General features: G+C 43.1%; 1 protein-coding gene across 5 annotated transcripts in view; it reads right to left on the reverse strand.

Moving 5' to 3' along the window:
- Positions 1 to 119: 119 nt before the first annotated feature.
- The window catches only part of fhl3a (four and a half LIM domains 3a), a 34,378-nt gene continuing 12,073 nt past the window's right edge, over positions 120 to 22,424 (reverse strand). For 3 of the 5 annotated variants that reach the window (XM_030395169.1, XM_030395168.1, XM_030395166.1), the window contains 5 exons: positions 6,069 to 6,241; positions 4,996 to 5,170; positions 2,233 to 2,402; positions 1,942 to 2,128; positions 120 to 1,472 (listed from right to left, as the gene is read on the reverse strand). In XM_030395169.1, the coding sequence (XP_030251029.1) occupies positions 1,321 to 1,472; positions 1,942 to 2,128; positions 2,233 to 2,402; positions 4,996 to 5,170; positions 6,069 to 6,224 (840 nt within the window). In that variant the 5' untranslated portion in view covers positions 6,225 to 6,241 and the 3' untranslated portion in view covers positions 120 to 1,320. Of the gene's footprint in view, positions 1,473 to 1,941; positions 2,129 to 2,232; positions 2,403 to 4,995; positions 5,171 to 6,068; positions 6,242 to 6,364; positions 6,609 to 9,885; positions 10,082 to 22,424 lie in introns of those variants that run through there. The other 2 variants (XM_030395164.1, XM_030395165.1) reach the window with 2 other exon arrangements.

A 22,424-nucleotide genomic window follows, 5' to 3' on the forward strand; every position in this document is an offset into this window, starting at 1 on the left:
ACCAGCAGGGATTTCTCTGGCTTAGACAGTAAACACAAATCCACAGAAAGCAATGACCTCATAAATAAGTAAAGGAGGTTTCACACAGGATATAAAAAAAAAAAACTGCCCAGCCAAGACCAAGTCAGTGTAAATTTATTTAATAAGCCTTCACAAATAAAAACTAAACATGTAGCATTTAGCCATATCATCTATCATCTTTATTTTTCCTTTACACAGTAAGTTCATACTGTCATCGCCTCAGTGGAGCATTTTCCATCTCTAAATGCATATTTGCCAACTCTGACTCACCAGCATCAAAGCTGAAATAATGAAATATAGGTATTTTTTAATCATTTTTTTTTCACATACATGTAACAAACTAACGATGCAGAACAAAAGGACAGTAACAGCGGAACAGTATAAGCGACAAAAAAATCATTGTTGAGACGAATCATGGCAGATACATGCATACTCCTGCACTTTCATTTCAGCTTCTCTTTGGGTTATAAATGCTGGCTCTTAGAGCAACAGTGATGAAGAAAAAAAACAAAACAAAAAAAAAACAAAAAACAGATTCATTACAACAAATGAAAAAAAAGAGAAAATAGAAGAAGTTTTATGTAAAAATAAGTGTCATTGCAGAGTTCAACAAAAGCAGATACATGACATAAAAAAGTGGTCTGTGTGCCATGTTTTTTTTTTTTTAAATCGTGTTCTTATGTGCACATAACTTGGTAGCCAGACAATATCTAATCCAAAGTGCAATCGACTTTATTGATCATTACTACCATCAACTTCCTCAGTTCTTCTTCTTGTTTCTTTTTTTACTTTCTGACATATTGTAATTGAAATGCTTAAAACTGTAGTTCTAAGAGCATTACAACAGTACCTCCACCGCACTTTAAAACACACACTGTAAGGTACACATACTGTATCAGTGTTCTGTGTCTTCTCTTCAGAGTTGGACCTCTACCTGAAGTGGCAACTTTTTTTTATATAAAATACAAAAGAATTTTTTGAGCAAAGTGACTAGCATTTTGCATTTCTTTGGTTAAATAGTACATAACATATAAGTAATGTCACTTTTAAGGCACTCCATTAACTTTTTGGTTAAAGTGAAAAAATCTTTGTGGTCGTTCATTCAGACGACGCAGCATGAAAATTAGAATTTTTGAAATCCGTGGGCCGGGAGGAACCGCTATCTTAAAATAAACAACCTGAGAGGCAGTTGGCCTGCGTTACCTTCCTCGGTAATGACTCTGGGTTCTTGAAATGCTGTGACGAAAGGGTGTGGAAGGTAAGTCAAGGGAAAGGGTGGGGAGATGGCGAGCGGCTGCTCTATAGGTTGCTGTTGCAGTCGCGGCACAAGATCTTTTCACCGTTAGGGAAAAAGCCAGCGCCCACCAGGGAAACAGAGCACTGGGAGCAGGTGAAGCAGGGCTGATGCCACTGGCGATCCTCGAATGAGATGTACTTTCCTCCTCCAAAACCTGGGACAGGGATAAAAGAAGAAGAAGGTTACATTATATGTCGAGCATTAAAGGTCTGATGTGAACTCATGTAAGCTTCAAGTTTAAAAAGCTCCTGAAAACGTGGCTTTAAATTAATTCCTGGTATAATTTATAGTCACAGCTAAAATAAGATATAATCCGGGTAAAACAATCGAAGTATTACTCAGTAAATCTGCTTCATCAGATCTGCGTGGGTGTGGCCTGATCAGATTTATGAACATTTTGCAACAGTTTCCGTGGTGAAAGAAAAGGGTGCGTGGCTTTGAGGTATGTTTTCTCTTGTTTGTCTGGTGGGCGGGTCGGAGGTGTTTCCCAATCAGCAGCATTGTGAATATTAATGCTTCAAATCTGGAAGGGTTTGACGGAATTTTACCAGATGGCTGTCCGCCAATCTCAGGTTCAGGTTTTGTCAATATTATCGTGGAGAAAGTAGTGATTATGATCTTGCCTGTGATTGGTTTGCTGCAGGCCTCGCACTTCTTGGAGTAGAGGCTGCCGAAGCACTTGAGACAGTAAGGGCTGTCGTCTCGAGAGGTGAAGTGTTGTCCCGCCAGCTGCGTCTTACAGTTGGTGCACACAAAACACTCCTTATGCCACGGCTCCTCCCGATAGGTCACGCCGCCTTTAGCCAGGGTCTGACACGGGGACAAGTCGACGGTCATTAGGTAAGATCCTCATAATATCCTTGCAAGGTTTCTTTGACTGGCGGTTCCGGCAGTCGTTTGTTAATTTAACTGACCTTTTTACAGCGCGTGCAGCGTGGAGCGAACTTGTCCTCGTAGCAGGACACGCAGTAGTGTTCATCCTTGTCGGGGATGAAGGACTTGGAGCCGATGGGCTGTTCACAGCTGTGACAGATGAAGCAGCCCTCGTGCCATGTGGAGCCTGCGTACTCCAGTTTCCTCGTGCCTAGCAAAGAGTAAAAAGAGAGATGACGGGAGGCAGGGAAAGGAAAAGAGAGGAAGAAGGAGGGGAAGAGGGACAAACGAGCAGAGAGAGACGAAAGTTGTTTTGTGTGAATCTTTTGCCGTCTTTCGAAGGATCGTTACGGCCATTTTGGTATTTTTTTTTGGTGGTAATTTTATTAAACTATGAAATAAACACTTGAATTACATGAAGGCATATAAAACTCATTTTGTTTCACTGAGATTTATTTCATTTTAAATCATAATACCACAAACCCTTACACTTCGTTCCTGCTGCTGGAAACTGGCGTTGGGCCTTACAGAACGGGATAATGCCACCCCCCCCCGTGTCCCCAACCAATCCATCTTCTATCCCTTAGCTGCTGAGCTTTTTATGACGCTGGTTGGTTTACTCTATGGTGACGCAGTGGTTTTTGTGTGGCCGACATTTTGTACTACTGCCGTCTGCGGATTGCTAACGTTTCACTGCTTCAGGCTGTGTTCTGCGGTGCCAGCTAATCAAAAACTGCAAAAAATCTGCTGCAGAAGACATTCTCTGTTATAAGTTTACAGGAACTACAGAGGGTCAGGGAGGACAACAGCAGCATTTAGTTATGAGTATACGACTAATAAACTAATAAAATCGAACAAGCTGAAATTCTTTTTGGAGTATGTATAACTTTTAGGGGCGATTTCACATGAATTCCAACAGGTTCTGAGAGTTTTGAAAGTAATTTGAATGCATTCGATGGCTGTAAGACGCAGTTGGTTGCCAACAAAACACTTTGTCTGACAGATCTTATATTTTATCATCTGCTTAATTTAAAGTAGCTACAAAAAACATTTTTTGGCGCCCCCTGTGGACAAAAGCGGTGCAAGCACCACCACATCCTGCAGTCAATCTTGGTCTGGCTTTTTTTAGTACCATATTTATTTTTTGAACGCAGCCTTTTACCGGATGCAAGACGATGAGGTCATGCATCTATTTGTGGCTCCGTTGGATTAATAACTATAATATGGCGATGGTGAAAGCTTCCTTCCTCGGGCTGTGAAACCCCCCCGATTCATCCTCAGCAAATTGTTTTAGTTTTTATGAGGTTTTTCCAACCCTGATTATTCAGAATCTGACCTGCTGACGGGCCTGATGAATAACTACATATATAGAAAAAGCCAATGTTATGTAGGTCATATAGAGGCAACAGTTTGAAACTGAGACCGTTTCATATCTGGCTAAAAGTTCATTGTTTAGGTATCGCAATCCTGAACTGTTTCTTCGCCCTACAGGTCTACATGTTCTTGCTCCACATGCTACTATGTTTGTCTTTTCGGCAGTGGATTGCCCTATATGGATTCACAGTGGTGTCTATGTCAGAGGATTTTCAAACAGAGAAACAAAAAAAGTAGAGCTCAACAATACAACATCCTACGTAACCATCTCTGGCAACGGGAGCATCGGTACAGTTTAATCAGCGAGAGCGCGAGAGTTTTAACCAACACATCTCAGAGAAATCCGTTTCACTGGTGTTGGTATTAAGTTTCTTCTCTCCTTCGTTTCACACAACATAAACCCTTTCAGCCAAGCATCCAGTTGTTAAACAAAGATAAGTGTGTGTAAGTGAGTGAATGTGGCTGTTGGGTCATTTGTTTGGCAGAGAGTTGACGCTTTTCAAAATCTAGATTTTTGATGATACAGAGCTGGTTGTTTGGAGTTTTCAGTATTGTGTAAAAATCCCAGGAGCTTTCATAGGTAAGATATCATTCCTCCGATCAACACCCTCCCTTCTCAAGGTGAGACTCACCTGGGCACAAACCAAACACTGTAAACGTGTGGTCTTCACAAGAAGACATGAGATTATCTACAGGAGAAATAAAGGGGGATGTTGTGCTCTTCCTGTAATCTTTTTTTCTGCTGTACGAGCGCTGTGTAAGCTGCTACAGGGACGCTGGAATAACTGACTCGCTTATCTCTTCATATCATCAGACTGCTGGCAGCCCACCAGCCCTGGGGATCTGGCTTACAGACAACAAGTCAAGCAGACTGGCAATTACTGTGTCACATTCAACCCTGGTTGCCGCTCAATCGTGGACCCTCGCCTCCGTGTGTTCCTCGCCTCCTTTCTTTTTTTTTTTTCTGAAAACCTCTTTCCTTTCTATATCTGCTTGATCTGTTATTTTATACTTTTCATGTGTCTCTGCCTCCTGGAGTGTGCCATGTCATCATTTTCCAAAGTCATTTGCCTATCTATCTTGAAACTTGAATTTGTGTACTACATGGAAAATAAAATGTGGGGCAATGAGACGGATGCTTAGTGGGCGAGTGAGGCGCCATAATATACGGCGCTGTCAGATGCATTATGTGCAAGATATTTCACATGTCACTACTTCTTGTGTTTTGTTTTCATTTTAATCTGTCTCTTTGTTAAGCTTTTTAAGATTTTAAGCTCAGCCAGTTAGGCTAATTCATGGGTCCAAAAAGTGAATCCTACTTCGCCAACCTCTACTGTCGGAATGCAGTCCTCTCCACGCTTTAAAAAAAAATATGTTGGGAAAAGAGAAAAATGGAAAGGACAATCTGTACAAACGCCCAGCACCTTTACCTGGCATGACGATCTTGTCGCAGGCTACACACTTGGAGGAGAACTCATTACAGTAGCACTCATTGCAGAGCAACGCGTCATCCTGGCTGGTGAAAGGCTCATCTGCCAACGAGCGATCGCAGCGGAAACAGCGGAAGCAGTGCTCGTGATAGTGCCGGTCTTCGTAGAAGAGCTCCTGGCAGCAGAACAAGAGGAAATACAACACAAATAAGGAAAATACAAAAGGCAAATAAGGAAAAGACTGCAAGGCTTTACATCAGCAAAGGTTTTCTGGTTACAACAGGAGCAGAGTGGGTTAAATGGACACATGTAAGATCTGGTAGGCAGAGTATGTGGTCACTCTGTCTACATGTTATGCACACTCCTGTTTAAGAACGGTCTCCCAAGTATGTTGCATTGAGTGTTTAAAGGGCACCGAGCCAAAAACATGCTGGCTTTATTTATCGTCTACTGCCCGTGAAGGCGTTGATAACTCGCTGGCCTTCTCAGCTCAGCAAACTACTGAGTACTGTGGCATGTGCCGCTTTGTAAACGCCACTGAGTAGCACATGTCAGTCTCAAATGATCCGCCGCGTGTTAGTGTTTTCCATTAAGAGGAGATTAAATTTTAACTTGATTGTGGGGGAAGAGGGAGACGTTCCCTCATTTTTACAATCACAGACGAAATTAGCCCATTGGCTTATGTGGACTTAGTGGAAAATGCGTGTATAATTGCATGTTAAATTAGCCTTTACTATGTTATTGCCGCACCAAATATATAGAACACGCCTCATTTAGCCTGAATTATGCATCATTAGCGTGACATGACCTCTGGTTTAGCTATTCAAAGCTGTGTCAAAACATGGTAGAAAAAAACTACTTTAAAGCTAATTACGGCGAATGTTTGATGTGCTTTGTTTTGTTTAAACTGCTAGTGCATGGCTCTCGGTGTGGAAAGTCACATGTGCGGCACAGAAAATGAACGCTGCCATTGTTTTTCTCTTTTAGTGAAATCTAAAAAAGGTGCACTACGTTTCTATTGTGCAGCAGATAGCTGATTGCATGCCCGATCATGTCAAAGACGGATGCCTCACCCTCGCGTCGTGGCCGATAAGCTCTTTGCACTCGTCACACGTGTTGGAGAACAGGCTGTCGTAACAGGGGATGCAGTAGGGACTGTCATCTGACTGGATGTACTTGCGGCCATACAAGGACTCCTTGCAGTTGTCACAGTCAAAGCGGTCGGCCATTGTAAGATTCTGTAAGCCTGGAACACAGAAGAGGAGACACTCGGAATCAGCAACATTTAAATGAAACAAGGAAATTCCAGGACAAGCGCTGAGGGCTGAGACAATAAGGGTGGAGAAGTCTTAAGCAACGATTCTGTCACCTTTTCTGGCACAGCACTTGGACATCAATATAGACTTTCGCTGCCAATATTTATGCTGTAAATACTTCAGCTTGTAACGGCGACGAAGCCGAGCTCAAACAAAACACGCAGAGCAAGTGGGAGCAAGTGGAAAAAGGGAGAGAGAGGGGGGGAGAGAGGGAGATTGTGACAAAAGAGGCAGCACAAGATGCCTATTAACTTTTATTGCTGTGTGATGGAAGTGTGAGGGATGCAGAGGGAGGGTGACGAGAGCGGGAGCTGTCACTGCGCTTTCTCTCGGTAACTACCTTCCTGTTGCCGTCAAGCGCTCAAAATCTGCAGCCCAAAGATTAAAAGCTCCAATGCAAAGCGGGCATCCTCTCTCATGCCTAAGATGCACTGGAGTTGGTAATCTATTTGTGAGTGGGGCACAGACCCACCAACGGATGCAGACACCCCTTCAAGCGAGTCCGTGTGCGTACGGACACTTGAAGCCTAACAAGTTGCTTCCGCCACTACAGACGCCACTACAGCAACTGTGCATACACCGACACAGGAGGTCTGAGTGCATGGTTTTCACTGAGCGACAGGCCCCTTGATCATGACTGAGCACACAACAAAGTGACAGAATAATATTGTGAGAGCATTATGGCAACAATATCAGGTTGCCAAAGCATTACAGCATGGCTGGAGGACAGCCCAGCGATAAGTGATACAGCCCTCTGGCACAGCGCACTGCTGGCTATTCATTCCCACCATCCAGCAATAATAATCACCTCTGATACAATAATCAATCAAGCTTCAAGTTGGCCCTGCGCTGCCTGTCTTACACCCACGCACACAAACAAGCGTGGAGGAGGCAGGCAAACACACAGTAAAACGCCGGGTGACATCGTAAAAAGGAACAAAACCCAAAAGCCAAATCACACAAGATCCATCATCAAAGAAAACACCAGTCCCAGACTCTCATGTTTCATCCGTCTCAGCCCTCTGCCAGACAAAAGCCCTTAATGAGTCGGGGTGAGAAAGTCAAGATCCGACAGACTTCACCTGCTCGCAGTCTTCATATTTAACCCAGTGACAGGCTTTTTGCTAACAAAACACCACTTCATCAAACTGGGGAGACACTCTCAGCCCCCTTTGATGACCTTAAGGCGTAAATTAGAAGGTGTAAATGTTCAGCAGCCCTGCCGCCACGGCTGCCATATCTCTCCATCCGATCGCTGAATGGATACATCTTAAGTATCTCATGTCTTGTATCATAGTATCCATCTGGAGTTCATGGCAAAATATCAGAACAAACAGCTGCGGTCGGCCTGCGTATGTAGCATACGGCAAAGTGCTGAACTTGTGACTTTTAACATCAATCTCTGTAGATTTGTCAGAGAATTCCAGCGGCCCTGTCATCAGCCCACGTAACCGCAACGTCAAGATTAGATCAGCAGGGTATTAGGCTAAAAACGAGGCACTATGGCTTTAATGTTATCTGCAGTGCCAGGTAGGTATGCGCTGCCTTCGCTTGCCAGGTGAGAGAACGAGACGAGGCATGATTCACAAAGCCGAGAAGCCAGAGCTATGACGTCTGATGTCAGCTTTAATTTCCAAGGCAAATCAGGCAGCTGCCTATTGCCCTCCCCGGATTCATACGCCTCATCCGCTACTAAAAAGGCTGCGGAGAAGTAGGTCATGAAACTTTTTCAGATAGGTAGAGATGTAAATGTTTTCTGACAAAATGACAAATATTCAATACCTGAGATCACTCAGCGCGTTCATGGTTTACGTGATTTCCCCACTTGTCCCATGCAGCCTTGGCTAGTCTCCCTCTGTACAACTGTTTTTACGGTCTCGAGAGAGATGTGTTTTTGAGCCAGAATAGCTAGTTTGCCAGCAATCAGGTTAATATTAAGTAATGGAGAACTCGCTAAAGCACAGATGGGAACATTACACTCGATTACAAAAATTCCGAAAGCCTGATATAAATATATTTTACTTGAGAAGTCAGAAGAAAGGCTTGTTTTGACCTCCAGGTCTCGTCGCATTTCCACTTCAGAGAGATCCACTGTGAGTATCGGTGTTTGAGTGGCCATCGGCGAGCCTGATATGAACTCCTGATGGCACAGGCTCTCTCACAGAGAAGGGGGCGTGACGTCAGCGCAGTGACCCCTGAGAGCGATGGACTGAGACGTGACTGCATGCAGAAACTGCTGACCCAAAAACCCAACTTTCCCAAAGAGAAGAGAAGAGAAGAGAAGTTGGACCAGTGTCACAATGAGCTCCAGTCCTGAGGCCAGTTCTCACAGGGCTTTGTATTTACTACTGTGTATGCTGACTTCCCAGCAAAGGTCCATCTCCTTCACGTCCAGGGCCCAGTGACTAAGAACCCCACTCTGGGTTAATAACATTCCCAAATACCAGAGCTGTGACTGAATTCAGCCCCCTGGGAAAAGTGTGGGCTTCAAGGAAATCACCGCTGCCTCCACACAGGACAATCGTCCAGGACTTTTTTACTGAGTTCAATTATAGTACTGCAGCGCAAAGCTAGGATCTCTGTTTAATACAGGCAAAAGTGCATTCCATTCTCTATAATGATCCATCAGAGAGAGAGAGACTAAAATATATATCAAATGCAGCTATATGGGTCAGCAGAAATGACTATCTGGTTTTCTTAACCCTTGTGTAGCTGTCAACAGCAACTGAAAAATAGGACACACATCTTCACAGTGTGATATCTGCATGGATCTGGACTTGTGCTAACGATCAAGGGAGTGGAAAAAAAGGAGTTGGTGGCTTCAAAATGCCACCAAACCCAGGAAGAGAATAAAGTCACATGCTCAAGACAGCCCAGTTGCCAGAATTTAAATGTATAAAATAAAATAAAACAAAACTTCATACGTATCATGACGGGCTTTCTACAACTGACTGAGCTGACTGTAATGTTTGGAGGCGGAGTGGTCAGTGGTGACGCGACAGACAAGACGGCCGTTGAGCGAGACAGCTACCAAGCCAGAGACCACTATTCCCAACAGTTTTTACATTTGTAAGCGGAAACCACCAAATATTTTTAAGGGGGCTGTTGGGACATTTTTTCAGCCATGTTTGTAGCAATAACAGGGAATATTTTGACGAGACGTTCTAATATTTTCCAGCCATTTTTCTGGCAACAGTACCAAATATTGTGACAAGAATTTGAGACCATTTTCCAGCCGTGTTTCTGGCAACAATACCAAATATTGTGACAAGACTTTGGGACAATTTTCCAGCCATGTTTGTAGCAATAATACCAGATATCTTGGGACGTTTTCAAGCCACGGTTATAGCAGAAATACTTCACAGAACCAGGTTAGCCAAAACATAATTTGTTCCAAATGCTAACCAAGTTGTTTTTGTGGTTAAAGTAACCATTTAATTGTTTAAAACATGGAAACCAATCAAAATTAAGCATCTGATTACATATGGCATGTCGTTACCAACTGGCCTTGGTATAAGCAGGATAATACTGCATCATCCGTTACAATCATTAGACATAAAGCTTATCTCCTCACCTAACATAGTCGGGTGTGATGAACTCTGCATCTGATAGCAGCTGCAAACAGGCATTTAGTTTCCGTATGTGTTTTCACACATCCGGCTGTAAGATAGCGGAGGAATGCCAAGGCTACGTTCCATTAGTCATCACAACCCTCCCTGATTGGCATTAGGGGGTGAAGTTCAGGGCCAACTCTCAGACACCACAGAGCGACAGGCCAATGCAAGCAAGTGGACTGTATGCTGTTGCCGGGCAACATAGTCATGGTTGGTTACTGAAGGGCTAGCAGACACCCCGTCCAGTCCGGTCCCACAGGCAGGCCCGTTAATCCCCCAGCCCAAACTTTGCTCACGCTCTGGTTGATTCCAAATGAACAGTCCTCACAGCCCGCTGGGAACGAGCCTGCCAGCTCTTCCCCTCCCTTCCCTGCTGCGCGTTAGAAGAATCTGCTTGTAAAATATCTGTTTTACTAATGCTAGACAAAGCACTTGACATCATGTTACAACAACAGCGAAGGGGAGATCATCCTGACCGCAGTATATTGGACAAGAAATATAACAACATAAATACAAATTCTTCTTTTCTAATGTCTCTCACTGCCATTAAAAGATATAGTTTGGGTTTTTTGAAGTGGGGTTGTATGAGTTTCTTATCCATAGTCAGTGAATTGAATACAGTAGATGGCTGTCAGCTCTGATGTCAGCTTAAGGGTACGCTATGTTTAAAGTATTTTCTGCGCTTTACTTTGCCGTCTGACAACCCTTTCAGTTGAAAACTGACCCAGCTATAAGCGTGTACTGTAAGCTTTCTTAAGACCTACCAGAGTCCTTTGACAAAAAACAGTAATTTTACCTTGCAGAACACGGGACTTGTTGGTCTACTGGTCAGTTTGTTTGTGTCGTTGTGAGACTTTGGTGATTTAAGGGGTTAGTTCAGATTCACCAAAGGCACACATTAACACAAACAAACCAAACAATTGAGGCAGCGGTAGACCGGCTACTGAGATGTTCTGCAAGGTAAAATTACTGTTTTTGTCCTAGTAGTCTGGTGGCTTTGGAGAGGGCGATATACCTACTGTTACCTTACAGTAGAGAACAAAAAGATTACACCACTGTGTGTAGGCTCATTATAGAGTATGTATTTTTAAAATGCAGTTCATGAATTGTCACTGTATGTCATGAAAAACAGGCTTACCTTGGAAGCTGTATTATCTGTAATTGTCTAGTTCGAGACACCTGCTGTGGATCAGTGTGTGTTTGCATGAGTCAGTGCGGCTGCGAAAAACATGGCCGAAGCTTATCTAGTGAAATCACACCCATCACATACATTAGTCAACAGGTGTTCAGTGCTTACATATAGACAAGACAAAAATAATGACAATTCATTATGCACAGTACAAATACAAAGCACAAGTGTCAACTATCATGGTGCATTCAAAAACACACGTATTGCTGAGGAAAGAATTCTAATATTCTACGATCATCGATTTTTTCTATTGTCAGTGTTCATACTTCAAATCTACCTACATGTAAACTACTTAGACTGGAAACTGAACCTCTTCTGGACACATACTGTATATAGTACATCAAATATAACCATGTATCAGCTATCAAAGCTTCAGTCTGACTTTTTACACTGGTTGCACTGGTTTGCCCAACATTTTCATTTGGGTGCACCACAACATAATTTAGGGGCTGGTGCCTGAATGTTTCTCTTGGTTCAAATCACATCACATAGAAAAATAAATTGTATCTGCTTAAATAAAAAAAAACAAAGTCAGAAAGAGTTGATTTTTATATCTGACCTACTGAATATCAGCCACACTGATGCAACCAATGATGGTGTTTAGTCTCACTCTACTTATTTTTGTTGGGCGGTTGAGGGAACAAAATAGTGACACGCTGGATCCCTGGTTAAACATCTAGCAACAGCTCCATTCACATTAAATGAATTGAATGAAAGTTAAACAGAAAAACACAAACTATTCCCAGGGGATAAAACCCAGTGATACAAAGAGTGGTTTTTAAACATTTTGGACATGTTCAGTTTCAGCATAAACAATGCAATGGCGCCCTTATTTTGTGTTAAGGTGTCCTTAAAGGCAGCATGTCAACGAAGCACAATAGCCAAGTCTGTTTTTTTATCCTGCTTTACAACCAACAACACACACATGTTGTGGCTATGATAAAGCAGGGAATGACATATCTCTGACATAAAGAAGTCACAGTGCGGAAGTGGCGCGACTGTATCTGACCTGATAAGACAACGTGACCACTGGTGGAAATGGCATCAATGTCTGCCAATTTGAAAAGTTTGAGTTTATTGCCAAGCGGAGGCTACACTGTAGAGGGAAGCAGTTAAGAAGAAAGTATTAAGTACCGGGGCAACAGCTCCGTTTGCTAGGCCTGTGTTTATAGGTCCTTTCTGACGAGTGGCCTTTTATGTCCAAGTGGATACTTTAAGAAGTGTGGATTTTACTGCGCATAGTGAGGTCTGATTTACTTTTAAAAAGTAGTGGCTACAAAAGCCTCTCAGTCACCTCTAACTGTCGGATCTTTTGGCAGCGAGCGATCTCACGCACCAGAGGAAGGAGTGTGTTGTCGAGCAGGTTATCTTAAAGTACACATGACTCTGTTTCCTTTCATCCAGGTTCCAGAGAGAGCGACGAAGGAACAGAGGAGAAATCAAACAGCGAGACAAGAAAAAAAGAAGACAGAGGAAGGTGACATTTGGAGGCAAATGAATGCTGGAGCAGGAACTTAAACCTATGACAACTCCTAAATCAAATTAGAGGAAAAGTGAAACGGCTGCGTTTGGATAAACACATACAATCACACTGCCCTCTGTCTGCTGCCTGGACATCTTCCAGACACAGTAAAGCTCCTTGGCCCGCTTTGAGATGGGGAAAAAGTACAGCACTGGACACTTAAGTATATCATTTGAGGGCCTGGTCGAGCATATCAAAAATAAAACACAATGTCAAAAACACACTTCAGAAAAGATCATTTGTGTCTCAGTGCAGTGGCCACTTGAAAGGAGTCCGATGGAGATGTCAGATCTTATTTATTCCAGCGCCTCATGACCATGGAAGAATTTCCATTTCGTGATTAATGTGACACGGCAAAGGCATGAATTGCACAAGACTTTTTTTTTTTCTTTTTTTTTTTTTATGGTTCACAACTTATGTTTATGACACAATGTCAGAGGGATTACATTCATGTTTTTATTTTTCAAGGGAAACCGAGGTCAGCTCCTTCCAGATCCACATATTCCGAGATACCAGTCACTCCGCAAGCCAAATGACATCAATGTAACTAATTGTGAGCATGAACTCCATCTAAAGTGGTCACAAGCATTTAGGTCACCATAACGCAACACAAGAGCCTGGACGCTGAAATATGTTTGTTATATATCAGCGTGGTGAGCTGCTCTTGCTGGCTTTCGCTGCATCAGATAAATGAAGGCCAGTAATCGAAAGGACACACTGAGGCAATGAATCTTATCACAGGAAGAAGAGGAAATTGCTCATGAAGGAGAGATAATGCTGCGGCCCCATTCATAAACAGATGTGCTTATTTAAACAAGCTCACAAGTGCTGGTTACGGGAATACCAAAACATTTTAATTCGGATGTTAAAGCTGCGAGGAACCGTAATGTTTTGTTGATTCCTGTGGCCCCTGTGGACAAAAGCAGGATGAGCAGGTCTGATTGGTGTATAAAGATCTTGATCTTTTTTTAAATCGAGTGAGGATACAACTTTATTTTGATAATATTCCTCCTTCTTTAAAGCAGCTGTTTGCAGAATGCATGGCTATAACATAATGTATCTATTTGTAAAGAAAGTACATTTTGTTTTAGTGCCGTACCACCAGCTTACAGAGCAGATTCTTTCTTCAGGTTATAAAACCCATCGATTCATCCGCAGCCCTGGTTCTGTTACTTGCATATGATCGTCTGTTTTTTAACAGTCCATAATGAGTCCAACAGTGTTATAGTTGAGCATTGCAAACCAGTGGACTGCTTTTCAAAACCTGGATTTTACATTACCCACAATGCAGTTTAGCCAGAGTGACATCACTGAAGGCAATATCAGATTACATCCAGCTTCCTCTGAACCGACAAAAGGCTTTATACCTCTATTTTTATCATTTGCAGTAGCACTCCGAGATCTGTAAACAGACTTTAATGAGTAAAATGGGTGGAGTTACCCTTTAAAAAGGTGCCTCTTGAATACATGCCACAAACGAATAGATGGGCACATCAGTCAGGTAAATACCAACCATGCAAACTGTAGCTGCTGTAAGCAAGTTAGTTCAAGTAGCCGTGCAGCTAACGGTCCGGACTGGGAACTCAGAGTGATATTACAAGACAGATTGGGCTACCTGGTTAGCATGCTAACTTCAGTAGTTGTCTCTTTTAACACAATACAGAGGTGTATTTGGCATAAAGTCAAAACTCTTATTTCTGCACACTCTGTTGATAATAATTAATTTAAACTAAAATTCTGACACATTGCCCCCCTAAGAAAAACTAGAAATAACTACATAGACATAGTCTTCTCACTGATGGTCTTGTTTGCTTCGAGTTCATAAAGAGGCATCAGTATCAAACCTAAACCATTCAAAACCACTTAAAAACTCCTTTTAGAACAAAATAATTTTGCTCACTCAAAGGTAATAAAAAGTGACTACAATGGCAGTTTAGTGTCACAGCATCGTGCTGTTTGGTGTAGCTGTGACACTGACCAGAGAACCAAAACTGCAATCATCATCATGACATTCAAGACTTGAAGCAATCTGCGGTCATCAAAGTTTACAGGATGGGGGTTGGTGCGGTGGTGTGGGGGCACCTGAGACTTCTCCTCTGTGGGAGCCCGGGTCAGACTTGACGACAGAGTACAGGCTGCAGGACCAGACACTGGAGCGCAAACCTGTTATTGTCCCTGAGCGTTTAAACACCGCCTGGTGTGCAGTGGGAGGCGACTGAGGGCTCAAATGAGAGCCAACGTCATAAACATAAAGGAGGGAAATGACTACCTGCAGGAGAAAATGTCACCACGGCCTTTGTAATTTGTCCTTTCTTGGCAACTTTTAATGACCATGCAAGTGTAGGGATACGACTTGATGTCTTTTAATATTAGCCTTTATTCTACACTGCAGCATTAGAGGAAAGCTGTACAGCAGCTGGCCTGAAAGGACTGTATGTCAAAGCTTCTGGGCTCAATTATTAAAAGGATTTGATATGGAGATTTAAATACGTACAAAAGATAAACAAAAAGCACAGCTCAAGCCCGCGCTGATGTATGTTTAGTTATACTTCAAACATAAATTTGTCATAATCTGACAGGCGCTTGGAGCGCAGAAACTTGAGGACGTGCTCGCGAGGACTCCGCGTGCATATGGATGAAAAGCTTTCTGAGGGAAGGCGCAGCTGAAAATGCAATTGTCACATCTCATCTGTCGCTTTCCACAAGCCGCTCTCAATCCCAATGTTCCACAATACTCTACCAACACCAAACAATAACATCGCAATTACTTTAAATCATACAGTACCGTCCCAACCGCCATGAGGGAAAGTTTGGAACTCAGGAATGAATTTGAATTTATTTTTATATCACTCTGCGCGGATGGCCAAAAGACTACATTTTTGGCCTACATTTGTCTTCCTTTGAAGAAAAAAAAAAAAAAACGCTGCCATACATTAGTGCTTCACATCTGGTTTGCATTGGGGAAACTATGCAGTCAACTCCTGTGTGCCAGTGGAGGTTTTTTGGAGAGTCATTGCCTGGAGAATGCAAGAAAGTTTGTCTTTTTTTTTCTCTCTCTCTCTCTCCCTCCTCTCTTTCTCCCTGTGCCGGTATTTGCCGGTAAATGTTTGGATGGCAGAAGGAAAGCTGGAGCGGGAGTGAGAAAAGAGAGAGCAAATCTTGAAAGAAAAAAAAACCTCTTGACAGTCTCCTTGCTGATCTTTGGATGCACTTTGAGGTGGTAAACAGTGTGGCGAGAGGAAAGGTAAGGAATGCAGTTAAAGAGAACGTGTGATAAATAATAATTCAACAGAAAGGATCAAACACTGATGCCCGCCGAACAAAACTCTTCCATCACACAGACAAAGGCACTGGATATAGGAAGGACAAACTGAGAGCGGTGCTGAAAAGGTCTCAGGGTAAAAGTAACGTTTTCAGGGTCTCACATATCGCTTTGGTGTGGCTGCTGGTTTTAGAATAAATAGGTTGAGAGGGGTTATTTCGAAGAGTAGTATTTCTCTTTGAACAAACAAAGTCATTAATCCTACTCCAATCCCCCTTTACTCAAATGTTTCCCAGGGCAGATCTGTGACCAAAAATGGCTATCTTAGTCCCTGTCCTGATATCTTCACATCCTCCCTGTCATTCTCTACCCTGTGATCCACGGGACAGGGAATCCCTTTGAAATCTAAAACCTCCGCTGTTTAATGGAGACCCATCTCAGTTTGGACACCTGCTTTGTTTTTGCTGAGGAGTGTCGACCTGCACAATGTTTTTTTGTGTGTCTCATTCTTTTAAACAACACACATACTGTCCCTCACATGCACTGGGCCATATTTAGATGTTATATCATTATACTGATAAGAGACTATATATCGTCTTAGAATTTAGATATTATTATATTGCGATATGGCATAAGTTTTTATTTTTAGGTTCATAATGTGATTTGGGGTTACTACTATACTTACCTGCTTTAATGTTCAGATAAACACATCAGCTTTCTCATACTGTCCAGTGCTGCAGCTCTGTATTGCCCCTCTGTCTGAAACGCTCTGTTTTAGCTCCTGTCCCTTTAAGGCCCCGCCTCCTCAATACCCAATCTGCTCTGATTGGTCAACTCACACACGCCTGATCCAGCACCGCTAAAGACAACAGAGCAGCTGTGCTAAATCACAGTTTACATACCAAACTAGCTGCTAGCCATTCATTAGGCAAATGTGGGACTCCATGTCGTAATGTGATGTCACAAAGTCACAGACGGCTGACGAGGTGTTTCAGGAACAGCGTTTTCTGTGTTACTGTTGGTGTAGACTTTGAGATTTTTAACTTTCAAGATCTTTTACATGCCCGAGATCCTAAAGTCATAGAGCCATTGTCATCCCTACAGTATTGTTGCAATTTTGCTATCGAGGAATTTGGTAAAAATATATAAAACATATAATCTTAGCTAAAAATAGCCAAAAGAATATTGCAACTTCATTTTAAGGCCATATCGCCCAGCCAAATGCGTAACACAGGCTTGTCTCCATTCAAATCTCAAAAAAGTCAGGGTACTTTCACTTGCCAGCTTTGTGATTCAGTTACTGGTTTGTGGGCCCCAGGAGAGGATGTCGTTTTCACAAGACTAACCTCCAGAGGGGAAACAGAAAGAGCCCGTCTGATGCAACTTCATCAGCGGCAGGACAGAAATATCAACTTTTGCCGTTTGTGTCTTTGCTACAGTCCAGGCCGACACTGCAAATGTCTCGCATGTCACCACAATGGAAAATTACCTCTGGACCGCGGATATAAATAAAACAAAGTTCTTTAAACTGGCGGAGCCGAGAGATTTAGGGGCCAAATTGGCCTCATTTGATTTACACGGGTCCTTATATGGATTTGAGGCACGTGCCTTTGAGCAGTGGAAAGGAGATTGATATGGTTTGACTTTGTTGTCTTTGCTTCTGATATGATAAGAAATCTGTCCTTAAACGTTTCTCTTTTTCTTGCCTTTCCGCTCAGGCTAAAAGTCTTTATTGTTGAAGGGGGTGTGTTCTACATCAAGTTCTGTGGTCTTAATATGAGTCTAAATAAATTATAACGCTGTTTTTCCACACCTTTTACCTTTATTTAGAAAATTGCAACCTCTGCCATTTGGATATTGCACTTGGCCATATTGTGATTTCTATAATATGTCAATTAATTGTTCAGCCCTTGTGTATGTCTGTTTAATTTAAAATCCACTGGTTAGACATAACTAAAAAGCTGAGCCCAGTAACCATGACAATAATGACTGCATCATCATTTTGACTTCAACATGTCCTAACCACTGGCGCTTACACTCTAGCTCCCATGACTCTTAAGTAACCCACAGGGACTGAACACCAAGGTTAACTGTGAACCAAAAGACCCAAAATGGCTCCCACAGACTGGTCATTCCCAGGTGGTCTCCTAATGTTGCTGAGTCAGCGCAACTAGCCCAGGACTTCAAGGAAGCTCAGCTAAGGTTTCACAGGCCGCACACTCAGCAGTAATCTAAGCATGCCACACACACAACTGCGCGGTACACACCCACAACTGCTAGCAATTATTTATAACTCGTTCAGACTCGCGGCTCGTGGCTACCAGCGATGGCACCTGACCCTGAGGTTAATGCCCAGACAAGAAGGGCGTTTTTCAAGCATACATCCCAACATCCCCGGACATGAATATTCAGCATGTTGTTATAAGCAGGTGGATGTTTCCAATCAACCGGGTGCAGAGGGCTTTTCGTGGGTGTTACACATTATAAGCATTAAGAAACAATCCACATTCTTGACAACAGCTGCAGGAATTATCTCCCGCAAACTGCAACAGACCAAAAATACTCACCTCTCCCGCTGTCCGACTCTGTAACCCTGACAAGATAAGTTCACATGAAGGAGAAAAAAAAAAAAAAAAAGCATTACGTTAGCTCAGAAAACTGAGGGGCGCCTGCCAAATGCGAAACGACCGGGATGAATATCTAAGGAGTCATTTCCAGTATATGCAGCCATTTTTTCCCTTCTCAGGCACATCTCCCTGGCAACGTGTAAACAGTGCCCTCATACCCCGGGACCATAAACCTCTTGGCAGTGACGTTTAGCTCTCGTTTCATCCTGCGCAGCGCCGACTGAGGGCGCAACCCAGCGTTTTATTAGGGATGCTGCGGCAATGTGAAAATAAATGTGTTGTGCCATAAAAAATACTGAACCCATCAGGGAACACAGATACTATATTAATACGCCCCAAATTTAGGTACTTCCAGGGAGATTTTTAGACTTCCTAAGTATTTCTACAGCGAAGCCTGTAAAGCAGATGTTAGAGAGTCGGGTCAAACTGGCCTAAAATAAACCTGACACGTGCGTACAGTTAAATCCATACTATTATATGTGTTTTAAATCACCACACAGCATAAAACCAAAGAGCTAAAAATAGATGTGATAATGTTGGTTGACCTGACTGGGCACCATTTTCCTGTCATAAAAATATAACGTCTTCTTCATTCACTCTGGTATGCGCTGTCAGGACCAAACGCGGATTCATTTCCTTCTGGGCAACGACCCCCTTTCACCAGTGTGGAATTGATGACAATGAGGAGTCCAAGGCAGTATGCAGACACACACTGTGCTTCTTCCTGTTACCCTAAACAGAGACATCTCTGGGACTTCTCAGAAGGACGGTCACACACGTTCGAACAATGAAAAACAGGCTTGTTATGTCTAAACACACTGACACAGTCCTGCAGAAGGACAAGGTCGCGGAGGGGCAGATACACCTGCTGCCACGTGCGCAGTAGCAACAGGTTACATGATTATGTTTTTGATTTTGTCATTAAAATAAGGCGTATCGGAAATGTTGTAGAAAACACAGTTTGCCTGTAGTAAGAGGATCTGATTCGACTCGATGTTTGGGATATTTCCCTTTCAGGATCAGATTCAAACAATTGTACATTCACCTGGCACAGAACAACCACAGTCGGATCTGATGGCCACCGAGCAGCTCCACTCAAACAGTTGAAGTAAAGCAGCTTGCACATTGATGTTAATGAGGCAGGGGCAGGCACCGCCTTTCGTGTGATTGCTGCTCCCACTCCCACTCCCTCTGTCGGTCCAGAGAACTGACTGACAACCCTCCAGCCACAAGCTCGATACTTTAACGTTTAGGCCAAGACTGCCAAACAATGCACAATGCTTTTTTTTTCATCTGGATTGAAAAAGTTTAGAGACCTTAAAAGGCAAAAAACTGAGGATGGATAGAGGTTGATTTTTTTTTTTTTTTATAGCTACATCCATTTTTAGACAAAGCTGCAATATTTCCCATGTTTGATTTAGAAGTTATTCATGATGAGATTGTTTTTTTTTTGTTTTCTAAGTTTTTTGAAATCGAATGATTATATTACTATTGCTAATTACAAAAACTGTCATGTCATTTCTTTATCCAAACTGGCTGCATTTCTCAGTAATCCGACAGAACCCTGCACGTGCATACATGAGTCTTCACACACCTAAGCTGAGGGAAGTCAAATGGATCAAACGAGAAAATAAACACAGCAGCCAAACTGGGGTACAATGGGTGACTTGTGCAGGAAGTGCAGACACAGTGAGCAGTTTGTTTAAGTCTCTTTGTGGGGACTTCCCGTCGGGCGTAATTACCACTCATATTCACAATCCCCGGCTTTTCGGCTCACATAAATGAAGCAGATACGATCAAACAATTTGATGTATTTAGGAAATGAGTTTCAAACAAAGTGGGAAGATATTGGTTATAGCAATCCAAACACATCGAATATGTGATGGATTTAGAGCAAACTGGCGCACTGGGACTGACTGCTGCCAAGCCACCCTGCTTACTCCTCAGTGCTCACCAGCAGAACAGAAGATGGAAGCTTTACTCAGTCAAACAATGATGTCACCACTGGTGAGACGATTGGAGAGAGAGATTTAAGCTGCAAAGGATGATAAAAATCCGTTTCCATTCAAACTCCAATGGAGATACTATAAATTTCCCCTGATAATTCTGCACACTGCAGCAAAAAACGAACTAGCAGGACTCTGAAGGAACATATCTCACTTGACCCAATTTTTATGATCCTGGAGAGGGACCTCCTCCTTTTCCTCTTTGTCACTCTCCCCGTTTGCTTTGACCTCTAAGTAGGTTACCGAGGAGTGAGTCACGTGTCCGTCGGATGCCCTGGCAGCTCGTTTCTGCTTGCTGGAAACCAAACACACTCTGATGAATTGCCACATAATCAGGAAGTGCATATGTGAGTGGTACACTAGTGGAGGTTAGTGACCTCAGGGTCATTTATCCCCCTTTGCCGTAGCGCCGGGAGAATGTCCCTGCTCTAAAATGCAGCAGGCAGGCCGTGTGGCTGGAATGAGCTCACTTCAAAGGTGTCCATAAATCATGCTGCCATGCATCCAAGGACCGCCTCCACCCTCCACGTCCCCCAGTCACTCACCCACCTACCCTTTTCTCCTTTTCTCCGCTGTCCTCCAGTCTCGGTTCAGACCTTTTGCCTTTGTGCATTTCTAGTCGTGTGATTGCTTGCACTGTTATCCTCGCTCTTCATTTTACATACTTCTTTTTCTTCTTCCGAGCATTTGCTGGATCGTTTCTACTCGCACGTTTCTGCAGGTCGACACATCATTCCAATTTTCAACATGTGTGTCTCATTGTGGCCATTAATAAACTGCAGCCGTATCTCTTTAACACGATTCAATTACCCCCGATTGCTTTTGCATCAACCCACATTGCCAGGAAAGTTGAATCGGACTGTGCTCTATGACCACAGATATTTGTGATAAATTTACCGTCCGCAGAACTTTCATTACCGTACAAAACACCCACCAAAACCACGATCGAGCAGTCACACGTTTGTTTCTGGACATGCCTGTGATTTCTGCATCTGCTGCTGTTGGAATATTGAATTTGTTTTTGCTCTATGACCACAGAAGTTTGTGATAAATTCACCATTTACAGGACTTTGATTATCGTATGCCTCACTCACCAGTGCAACAGCAGCAGATGCAGCAATCGCATGCATTTTCTTTTGGGAAAAACCCACGTTGCCAGCAAAAGGTGAATTTGATTGTGTGGTAACCTGGTTTTAAAAAATCCCAGCGTAGAAATCAATCATAACAGGAGAACATGGGGAGCGTTGGGGTGGCAGCTGGCAGATGTAATCATGTACTTAAAACCGATTAGCACTGGTATCAAAAAGCAATACTCTCTTTGGGAGACAATGGATTTATCCGAGGTCCATTCAAGTCTCGGGAAGAGCCGCAAGTTCAGACATCCTATAGCTAGTTGCTCGACTTTGCCAGAAGAGAGCGGCAATCCGTCAGGTCCTTATCTCCCGGTGTCACGCACTGGGATCTCTTTATCATGCAGCAATGCAAAACACCATTCATCTTCCCCACCTAATTCATTATCAGTGATAAAATGCAAAGTCCCAGCTGCAGTTGTTAAATGGAGAGACGACGTGAAAACAGGTGCTTTGGTAAACACTGATAGCGTGGTTGAATTATGTAGCCTCCCGAGCAGACCTGTCTATCTCTTTCAATCTATTAACCAGGACGCTCGCCCGACTCTCTATCCGACCTCATTCTGCCTGCTTCTCTTTTTCTATATAGGAGTATTCTTGGCTTCGAGGGGTGCGGGAACAGTGCTGAACACAAAACAGACACAAACAAAGTGAAAAGCTTGTTGGAGGCACGAGGCTCTCGTCACAGGCTCCACGGCCTCGCCATCGATCAAGCGGTGTGTAAATGCGTGTCTCGCGTCGTGTAAATTAACAGGATATATGG

The sequence above is a fragment of the Sparus aurata genome, chromosome 17 (genome assembly GCF_900880675.1).
Source record: "Sparus aurata chromosome 17, fSpaAur1.1, whole genome shotgun sequence".
Lineage (NCBI taxonomy): Eukaryota > Metazoa > Chordata > Actinopteri > Spariformes > Sparidae > Sparus > Sparus aurata.